This window comes from Podarcis erhardii (assembly GCF_964252035.2).
Source record: "Podarcis erhardii genome assembly, chromosome: 14".
NCBI classification, from domain to species: domain Eukaryota; kingdom Metazoa; phylum Chordata; class Lepidosauria; order Squamata; family Lacertidae; genus Podarcis; species Podarcis erhardii.
This window is the reverse complement of record NC_138503.1, coordinates 45,489,138-45,500,366: the sequence shown is the minus strand read 5'-3', so window position 1 is coordinate 45,500,366 and position 11,229 is coordinate 45,489,138. Positions and strand designations below refer to the sequence as shown.

The 11,229-nt window shown below is 42.6% G+C and overlaps 1 protein-coding gene across 1 annotated transcript in view; it reads left to right on the top strand.

The window, feature by feature from the left end:
• Positions 1–125: 125 nt before the first annotated feature.
• MYH16 (myosin heavy chain 16) overlaps positions 126–11,229 on the top strand; it is a 62,728-nt gene continuing 51,624 nt past the window's right edge. Inside the window, exons 1-5 of the mRNA XM_081840165.1 lie at positions 126–205; positions 922–1,203; positions 2,871–3,014; positions 8,015–8,171; positions 10,111–10,138. Of these exons, the coding sequence (XP_081696291.1) occupies positions 994–1,203; positions 2,871–3,014; positions 8,015–8,171; positions 10,111–10,138 (539 nt within the window). The 5' untranslated portion in view covers positions 126–205; positions 922–993. The remainder of the gene's footprint in view (positions 206–921; positions 1,204–2,870; positions 3,015–8,014; positions 8,172–10,110; positions 10,139–11,229) is intronic.

Genomic DNA, 11,229 nt, shown 5'->3' with positions numbered 1-11,229 from the left:
GAGAAGGAAGAAGAAATCCCCAAGAAACTGAGGCAACACTTGATCTCTCCTGAGGGATCCGATCCTGGGCCAATCGGCTTCCCTTAAGCAAAGTCGCCGGTACTCATAGGGAGAAAGTGATATCTTCAAGACTCTCGTTGTTTGGGTATAAAAGAGACCAGCCAGTCTCTTGCTAATCAGGGGTGTCTCTGTGTCCTGTTCTCTGGTAGGTACTCCCGGGCCATTCCTGGCAGGAGGCGGGAGGGAATTGTGGTACAGTCTGGATTGCGGTACACGCAAGAAACTAAAGCATGAAGCCTTATTCTAATTCTCTCTCCATAGGGTTAACTAGTATTCTTAACACTGGTGTTAACTAGTATTATTTAATAGACTATTGTATTTGAATATTCTGTTGAAAGCCGCCCAGAGTGGCTGGGGAAACCCAGCCAGATGGGCGGGATACAAATAAATTATTATTATTATTATTATTATTATTATTATTATTATTATTATTACTACTACCCAGTATCGCTGGGGTAGGTGTTTGGTGGTTTTGCTATTTTATTTTTCGGCTCTTGTTTTGATTAATCAATTGCGTTTGTTCTACTCCGACTGTCTTATTTCTTGTTTGGCAATATGCTGTTTACCCCTTCAGGGACCTTTGCACCCCAAAGTGGTATATAAATAAACCACACCATCGCTTAAGCGTTGAGAGCCAGTGGCAGCTGGTTCCCTTTGGGACTGGTAGGGTGGAAGGCTGGGAGACCAACAGCAGGTGGCGCCAGAGAGAGTGAGAGGTAGAGCCAACAAATGGACCAATGGACCAGCCCTCTACTGGTTGGAAAGAAAACATAGACAGCTACAGGAAGAAATTTAACAGATCTCCTATTTATTTATTTTAACCTTGAGACAGTGTGCTGCTTTTTATTTTTCCCTACCCAGGAGCCCACAACACTCTTCCTAGCCTCTTCTTCTTCCTTCCTGTTTCTGCCTTCTGCCTAACCCCGAGCCAAGATGCCTGGCGGATACAAAGGAGAATGCGGGGATGATGTAGATCCTATGCCATTTCTGGCTCCTAGCGAGAAAGAGAGGATCGAGGCCATAAGTAAACCATACGATATCAAGAAGTCTGTCTGGGTCAAGGATGAAAAGGAGGGATTTGTCGCTGGAGAGATCCAGTCCGAGACGGATACCCAAGTCACTGTGAAGACGGTGACCAATCAGGTGACTTGGTGGGACAGGAGGGGTGGTTTTTGGGTCTTGCAAAGTCTTTGATCTGCTCCTTAGCCGGGAGGAACACCTGGCAATGCTTTTGGAACTGGAGAAGGAACATCAGTAGGGAAGTGATGGCGTGGCTGGGCAGATAAGGAGATGCAACCCCTTTTTGCATAAGGAAGTTGGTTATTTATGTAAAACACACACACACAACAACCACAACAACCTAGACTTTGAAATTCTGAATGCCATCCATTGAAAGTGTATGGCTCCCCCCAGAACCCTGGGAACTGTAGTTTGTGAAAGGTGCGAGGAATTGAGCTCTATAAGGGACAAAATACAGTTTCCAGGGCTGGATGCATCAAAGAAGTGATTAAGCTAAATGCATTGTAAACGTCATACAGGGAAATCCCGTTGGCGAAAAACAGGACTCCACAGCGCCATCTGGTGCCACAGTGTATAAAACGCTTTATCTTTACAAATGTAGCTGAATCCCAGGATTCTTTTGGGGAAGCCAAGTGCTTTAAGTGCATGGTGCGACCACAGCCTGGTAGCCGATCCATACTGTTGTTTAAGGTGGAATGTAAGCTTCCTGTCCCTGCACTAATTCGCCTCCAAATCGCTGCCTACTACCCTTCTCCTTCAGTCCGGATTTTCTCATGCCCTCACCTTTTTGAAGTAAGAGTAAAGGACCCCTTGACGTTTCGAAGTACAGTGGTACCTCGGGTTGCATACACTGCAGGTTACAGACACTTCAGGTTACAGACTCTGCTAACCCAGAAATATTACCTCAGGTTAAGAACTTTGCTTCAGGATGAGAACAGAAATCGTGCTCCAGCGGTGCGGCAGCAGCAGGAGGCCCCATTAGCTAAAGTGGTGCTTCAGGTTAAGAACAGTTTCAGGTTAAGTACGGACCTCCGGAACGAATTAAGTACTTAACCCGAGGTACCACTGTACTATATCCCTGGCCCGTGAAAATCTGGAAGTGGAAAGAGAGGCATTGGTTTGGAGGAGAATGTCGTATGGACAGCAGAAAATGAATGGAGGTACATGAAGCCGATTGTCCATGCTAAACAACAGTATGGATGAGCCTGGAATTGCAACTCAGTCAGGAGTGTCGAAAGCAAAGGATTAGATTATGAGCTCTCTATGGGGCCAATTTTGTTAGGATGCCTTCAAAACCAGTTTGCAATATTTTGGGTCTTACTTGAGAGAGTTTTTCTAACTAACGATTGATTGATTTTATTCTCTGATGGTGGATTTTTCTGCTGTGTTCGTTCAATGGCTTAACTATCACTGTACAGTGGTACCTCTGGTTACCAATGCTTCTGGTTACGAGCGCCGCTAACCCGGAAGTAGCTGCTCCTGGTTGTGAACTTTGCCTCAGGATGTGAACGGAAATCGTGCACCGGAGGTGCATGCGCAGCGGGAAACCCCATTAGCCAAAGTGCGCCTCAGTAGGAGAACGGTTTCAACTTAAGAACGGACCTCCAGAACAAATTAAGTTTGTAACCAGAGGTACCACTGTATGTTTACATTTCCACCATTGATTTAAGGCCCTGCAGAAAGGGCGTGTAAATACCGTTAAGTAAAGGAATATATACATCACCATGTTTTGGAAATTTTGGGTGCTGTGCCTCAAGATTTTTGCTAAACCGTGACTTCTCCACCCACAGACGGTCACCGTTAAGAAGGATGATGTTCAGCAGATGAACCCACCCAAATTCTACCAGGTCAATGACATGGCCAACATGACCTTCCTGAACGAAGCCAGTGTCTTAGACAACCTGCGCCAGCGTTATGTCCTGATGAGGATCTATGTAAGTGAGAAGATGGGTGAGGGCATCTGAGACAAGCAGGTGCTGCAGGCAGTAGACTAGAGAGTCAGGTAGCTCCTAGGGCAAGATTTGGAAGTCAAGCTGCATGAGGTACTTTTAACGGAGGAATCCGAGGGCTCCCTTGGGCAAAAAAACAAAGACACCAACCAGGACAATTTGTTTGTTTGTTTTTTAATATATTTTATTAAGATTTTTAAACATAAATGCAAAGATAAAAAACAGTATAACATATATCATAACATACTTTCTTAACATCTTTGGACTCCCTCACACCTCCCGCTCCCATTTGCATCATTGTCAATTCTTGCCCGCAATTTATCATCTTATTTACACTCTTGTGTCAGATTCATTTAATTATAATCTATTAATTCTCCAATAGGTTTATAATTTTTTCTCAAACTTACTTATCATCTTAATTCCATCTAGTTTAGTGGTGCACAATTATTTATGATCTAGCATCCTTTCTTAACATTCAACCAAATTACAGTGTTTTTTTAAATAAATCTTGAATTTCTTCCAATCTTCTTCGACCCTCTCTTCTCCCAGGTCTCGGATTCTGCCAGTCATCTCGGCTAGTTCCATATAGTCCATCAGTTGCATCTGCCACTCTTCCAGTGTGGGTAGATCTTGAGTTTTCCAATTCTTAGCGATGAGTATCCTTGTTGCCGTTGTTGCGTACATGAAAAATGTTCGGTCCTTCTTTAACACCTTCTGGCCGACAATGCCCAAAAGGAAGGCCTCTGGTTTCTTGGTGAAGGTATACTTAAATACCTTTTTCAGCTCATTATATATCATTTCCCAGAAGGCCTTCACCCTAGGGCAAGTCCACCAGAGGTGAAAGAATGTTCCTTCATTTTCTTTACATTTCCAACATTTATTATCAGACAAATGGTATATCTTGGCAAGTTTGACTGGGGTCATGTACCATCTATATATCATTTTCATTACATTTTCCTTCAAAGCATTACATGCAGTGAAGTTCAACCCAGTGGTCCACAACCTTTCCCAGTCCTCAAACATGATATTATACCCAATGTCCTGTGCCCACTTTATCATAGCTGATTTAACCATTTCATCTTGTGTATTCCATTTTAACAGCAAGTTATACATTCTTGAAAGTACCTTAGTCTTTGGTTCTAGCAATTCTGTTTCCAACTTCGATTTCTCCACCTGGAACCCTAACTTTTTGTCGTTTTTAGAAACTTCTTTAATCTGAGCATAATGTAACCAGTCTCGCACTTTATCCTTCATTTTCTCCAAACTCTGCAATTTCCAATTGTCTCCATCTTTTTCTAATATTTCCCAATATTTTGGCCATTTGGCCTCCATATTGGGTCTTTTTCGGGCCTTAGCTTCCAGAGGTGAAAGCCACCTTGGAGTTTTGTTTTCCAATAAGTCTTTGTATTTTGTCCAGACATTAAACACTGCTTTCCTGACAATATGATTCTTAAAGGCCTTATTGATCTTAACCTTATCATACCATAAGTATGCATGCCAACCAAAAGCATTGTTAAAACCTTCCAGGTCCAGTACGTCGGTGTCTTCGAGAAGTAGCCAGTCTTTTAGCCAGCAGAAAGCTGCGGCTTCATAGTACAGCTTTAGGTCTGGCAGGGCAAAGCCCCCTCTTTCTTTCGCATCAGTTAATATCTTAAACTTAATTCTGGGCTTTTTGCCCTGCCAGACAAATTTAGAGATATCTCTCTGCCACTTCCGGAAGCACTCCGTCTTGTCCACAATCTGTAATGTTTGAAACAAAAACAACATTTTTGGCAATACATTCATCTTAATAGCAGCAATTCGGCCTAGCAAAGAAAGCTTCAATTTTGTCCAACTGTCCAAGTCTCTCTTAATTTCAGACCAACATTTTTCATAGCTTTCCTTAAATAGACTCAGATTTTTTGCTGTTATGTTTACCCCTAGGTACTTTACTTTTTTAACCACAGTTAGTTCTGTCTCTCTCTGAAACCGTTCTGACTCTGTATCTGTCAAATTTTTTCCCAACACCTTAGTTTTCTGTTTATTTAATTTAAATCCCGCCACCCGACCAAAGTCTTGAATCAGTTGTAATACTCTTTTTGTACTAGATTCTGGCTCCTGCAGAGTCAAAACTAGGTCGTCTGCAAAGGCTTTAAGTTTATATTGTTTCGCTCCGACCTGAATCCCTTCCACCAACCGGTCCCCTCTGATCATATTCAAGAGCACCTCCAGAACCGAAATAAATAACAAAGGGGAAATCGGGCAGCCTTGTCGTGTTCCTTTTTCAATTTTGAACTCTTCTGTAACCACATTGTTAACTATCAATTTAGCCTTTTGTTCTGAGTATATTGCATCAATCCCATTCTCAAAACCCCGTCCCACTCCCATTTCTTTTAGATTTCCCTTCATAAATTTCCAAGAGATATTATCAAAGGCCTTCTCCGCATCTATGAAGATTAACACTGCTTTTGTGTTTATGTCTGTTTGCAAAAGTTCCAAGATGTCAATAATGTTCCTTGTATTAGCAAACATGTGTCTACCTGGGAGAAAGCCTGCCTGGTCTTTATGAATTACTTCATTTAGAACTCTTTTAAATCTACTTGCCAAAACATCTGCAAATATTTTGTAATCCACATTTAAAAGGGAGATGGGACGATAGTTCTTGAGTTGTGTCTTTTCAGTTTCCGATTTTGGTATCAATGTGATGAAAGCTTCCTTCCACGATTCCGGCGCCCTCTTCCCCTCCATAATTTCGTTGCTGACCTCCATCAGTGGTTGTATCAAATAGTCTTTTAATGTCTTATAATACTTGGAGGTCAGGCCATCTGGCCCTGGAGATTTGCCCAATTGCATGTTCTGAATGGCTTGTTCAATCTCTTGTCGTGTTATTTTGCTATTCAGGATTGATCTGTTTTCTTGTGACAATTTTGTCAGTCCATTTTTTTCCAAAAATTGTTTAATCTCAACCTCATCTTGCGGCCCTTGAGTATATAATTTTTAAAAATATCTCTGGAAGCACTTTCTAATCTCCGCGGGGTTCTGAATGTTTCTTCCTTCAATTTCTAAATTTGTGACTGTGTTTAATTTTTGTCTCTTCTTCAACTGCCAAGCTAGCAGTTTCCCACATTTATTTGCCGATTCAAAAGTTTTTTGTTTCATTAGTTTGATCTTCCACTCTATCTCCTGGTTTATCAGTTTAGAATATTGTGCTTGGTGAAGTTTAATTTCTCTCAAAATCGGCTGTGATTTCGGATTTGATCTTAACTTCTTCTCTAATTCTTTAATTTTCTCCAAAATCTTATCTTTCCTCTCATTTTGTTTCCTTTTCTTTACAGCATTCTGTTGTATCAAGAACCCCCTCATCACAGCTTTGCTTGCATCCCAGATAGTTCTTTTTTCCACCGTAGTGTTCATGTTTATCTCAAAATAATCCTTCAAGGCTTTTTGGGCCTTCTTAGTAATCTCCTGATCTCTAAACAAATTGTCATTCATCTTCCATCTAAAGGAACCGGACCAACCAGGACAATTTGGAGCAAAACAGCAGCCTGTAGGCTTGGCCTTTATTGGAAACTGTCGCATCAGCACCCCCACCCACAACAAGATGAGGCAAAATGGAAGCCCAGAACAAAAGAAGACCCCAACTTTTATTAGTTACTAATCCCCCAAACTACACCCCTAAGACTACATCACAACAACGTCACAACTACATCACAAAAAGGAGGGGTTGAGGGAGTTGTGGAGGTAACCTGAGTATCTTGTCACCTGGCTGGTTCCTCCTTTCCCCCTTCCCCATGAGTACTTTCCAGGTGACAAAGGAGAGTTTGCAGTTTCCTGCCCCCAGAGAGAAGAGCTGATCATTGTCCTTTGTTCCAGTCCGTGTTGAATCCACTCCTATATGCAAGTTCCTTGTGACCTTGATGGTCTTGTGTCTAGGACCATCAGGGTTGGCATAGCAACTGGGCAGGACCTCCTGTGTATATGCTGGTATGCTCAAGGGATTATGGCTGCCCTGTATCAAACCTTCCCCATTTTGTAGTCCTTCCTTCATGGAGTAAAATAAAAGTGGAACGGTGCAGATCCGATGTATGGTTGATTTTCTATGAATTTATAACAGAAGCGTAGCGTATGTAGTGTGTGTGTGTGTGTGTGTGTGTGTGTGTGTGTAAAGTTTGTACAAACTGAATGATGGGGGGGGTGTTTCCTGTGACAGTAGGAAGGATGTGTTGGCCCTCACCTTGGATAAAACAAATAGAAGATTGAAGACAGAGAGCGACAACGCAAGAATGGGCCTTTTCTGAGGTGGCTCCTTGACTGTGGAACGCTCTCCCAGAGAGGCTCGCCTGGCGCCATCACTACATGTCTTTAGGCGCCAGGCAAAAACATTCCTCTTTACTGAGGCCTTTAGCCATTACGTAATCCATTACCTGTTAAATGTGTGCGGACTGTTATTATGATTATTTTATTATTATGCTGCGTATTATGTTTATTATTATTATTATGCTGCTGTGTAAGTTATGTTCTTAATGTTGTGCACCGCCCTGAGATCTTTTGATAAAGGGCAGGATATAAATTGAAACTGATGGAATAGGTGCAGCTTGCAGATTTAACATATAGAAGAAGAGATCAAGTAGAACGTATGTTTAAAGAAGACTGGAAAATATTTACTGAATATATGGGTGAAAATTGTGTTTGTTTAAAAAACACTAGTAGCATTAAGATAAATTCAACAGTGTAAATAAGTTTTGATGGATGTAACAGTGGATTACTGAATGGTTTAGTTCATGTAAAATATGCAGGGATGTGTGGTATGCAAAAGAAACCACGGGAAGAAAAGAAGGGAAGTCATTGATTTATATTGAAACAGTAATTTATTTATTTATTTATTTATTTATTTATTTATTTATTTATTTATACATACCCAACCCATCTGGCTGGGTTTTCCCAGCTACTCTGGGTGGCTTCCAACAAAATATTAAAATACAATCGCTGTTTTGTGTTCTTTCCAGACCTACTCTGGCCTCTTCTGTGTCACCATCAACCCTTATAAGTGGCTGCCCATCTACGGATCCCGAGTGGCCCAGATGTATAAGGGCAGGAAGCGCACAGAGATGCCACCTCACCTCTTCTCCATCTCTGACAACGCCTACCATGACATGCTCATGGGTGAGTACAGAGAAGGACCTCCAGCCTCCCTGGTACCTCTGCTCACAAGCTCAGAGGCAGATCACATCCACTGTAGGCAAAATGTCCCGGGTTAGAACTGGGAAGGACCTTTAGAGAGCTGCGGCCAGTCAGTGTAGACAACACCGAGTTAGATAGGCTGATGGTCTCACTCAACATAAGGCAGCTTCCTATGTTCCAGCACTGGTCCAAGATATTGTCCTAGCTGAGCTGACCAGCCGTGAAACCACCAGGACCTCCTTGCACCCCTCCATTGCTTTGGGGAACTGTGGTCACATGGCACATCCCTGCAGAGTTGCATAGACAGTGACCTCAAGTAGACAAAGCTCCGTGATAGAGGATGTGTCCGGCATGCAGGAAGTCCCAGTCTCAAATCCTGGCATCTCCAGGTAGGACTGGGAAAGGCTTCATGCCTGAAATATTGGAGAGCCATTGCCAAGATGGTCATTGTAGACTTTCACAAACTTGGGTCTCCAGTTGTTGTTGGATTACAACTCCCATCATCCCTAGCCAGCAGGACCAATGGTTGGGGATGATGGGAACTGTAGTCCATAATAATAATAATAATAATAATAATAATAATAATAATAATAATTTTTTTATACCCCTCCCATCTGGCTGTTATTTTTCTCTTTGACATCTGGTGGGAGGGCGTTCCAAAGGGCGGGTGCCACTACCGAGAAGACCCTCTGCCTGGTTCCCTGTAACTTGGCTTCTCGTAGCGAGGGAACCACCAGAAGGCCCTCGGCACTGGACCTCAGTGTCCAAGCAGAACGATGGAGGTGGAGATGCTCCTTCAGGTATACTGGACCGAGGCCGTTTAGGGCTTTAAAGGTCAGCACCAACACTTTGAATTGTGCTCGGAAATGTACTGGGAGCCAGTGTAGGTCTTTCAAGACCGATGTTATATGGTCTTGGTGGCCTCTCCCAGTCACCAGTCTAGCTGCCGCATTCTGGATTAGTTGTAGTTTCTGGGTCACCTTTAAGGTAGCCCCATATAGAGTGCATTGCAGTATTTCAAGCAAGAGATAACTAGAGCATGCACCACTCTGGCAAGACAGTCTGTGGGCAGATAGCGTCTCAGCCTGCGTACCAGGTGGAGGTGGTAGACAGCTGCCCTGGATACAGAATTGACCTGCACCTCCATGGACAGCTGTGAGTCCAAAATGACTCCCAGGCTGCGCACCTGGTCCTTCAGGGGCACAGTTACCCCATGCAGGACCAGGGAGTCCTCCACACCCGCCCACCTCCTGTCCCCCAAAAACAGTACTTCTGTCTTGTCAGGATTCAACCTCAATCTGTTAGCCGCCATCCATCCTCCAACCGCCTCCAGACACTCACACAGGACCTTCACCGTCTTTGCTGGTTCTGATTTGAAAGAGAGAAAACAGCTGGAGACCCAAGTTTGAGAAATCTTGACACTGTAGAGAATACTGAGCTCAATGGAACAATGGTTTGACTCAGTTTAGGGCAGCTTCTGGTGTTCCTGTAGACGAGGGAGACTGTAGGTCAACCTTCCACAACCTGGGGGTGCCCAGATGTGTTGAACTTCAACTTCCATCAGCCACAGTTGGCATGGCCAACGGTTGGGGATGATGGGAATTGTAGTCCAGCAACATCCAGAGGGCACCAGTTTGGGGAAAAGTCTGCTGCAGAGGTTGACCCAATACAATTTGCTTTCTGAGGGAAATATGGTACTCGCCCTCATTCCATGGAACCACCAGCTGAATCTTGCTTCAAGATAGTGGTAAGCGGGATTGGGTCCTCCTGCCCTTCCCTGCCGCCTTCGAAAAACCCAAATGCTAAAATTTGTGTGAAGACAGGAAAAAATCAAGCTGGAGTGACTGTAGAGCTGTAAGTCAGCCCCATAGGACTTTTAAGACCCGCTTGGTGTGATGTGTTGTTCTTCTTACTCCCACAGAGCGTGAAAACCAGTCTATGCTGATCACGTAAGTGTATACATTTATTAATTTTTTATTATTATTGCTGCTTAAAATATTTATAAGCCACCTTGGGTTTAAAATCTGCAAGGCTGCTTGCACAGAGTATGAAAAAGGAAGTGACATTAATGCACTGGACTCTTTACCTGGTAAAGAAAAAACGATTTATACATACTGTATATGCGATATAACATTGTGCCGCCAGAAGGCGATGTGGAGTCCCGTTTTTCTCGGCCTGTTCTCCCTGTTTTAAATTTACAGCGCTTTAAACTGAAGCGCTTCTTTGATGTGTCTAGTTCCAGCCAGGATCTTAAAATAACCCTGAATTAATAAAAAGGATGCAGCTAGCATTTCAACCAGACAAGGATTAAATGTAAGGTATTGGTTGTGTTTAGAATAGATTTATGAAAGATTTAGAAAACTTATTGTTTAGAATATTTGCGTGAGATTGTATGGGAAAAATACAGAATAACAGATACAATCTTGCTTAAATATAGGAAGTGCAGTGTAAGCAATGGAAGTCAATCAATGAAATTTTATTATTATTTTCATATTGAAATATTTGTAGAATAAACTTGGAAGAAATTCTTCCAACTTTTCTTCTTCTTTTTTTCCTCTTTTGTTCCTTTTTCATATATATGTGCTTATTTGAAATATATATGTATGTATGTATTTGCAATATTTTGCTTATATTTTGTAACAATTACGTTAAATAATTTTTTAAAAAAAGAATTTCAAACAGGGGCAATTCATCTTCTTAGACACCTATTGGATGGGAGTCTTCTTAGCTTGACATCTGAAAGACAGCAAGGAAGGAGCAAGGAAGACTTCCCTAGGGAGGGAGTCCTACAGCTTTGGTGCCAGCACCAAAAAGATCCTGCCCCTTTCACTAGACCTCAGACACTAGGGACACAAAGCAGGGCTGTCAAGGAGGTTCTTAGCAGTTGGTCCGAGGGCCACATTAAGAGACTTATACTGGAGAGATGGAGTGAAAATGAATTATCCGCATGTGCCTCTGCCTTTCCCCGCCCAGAAATCAGGTCTACCTCATGTGTGAATGACCTTCTCTCGCAGCAGGGGGTTGGAGTTAATATATATAT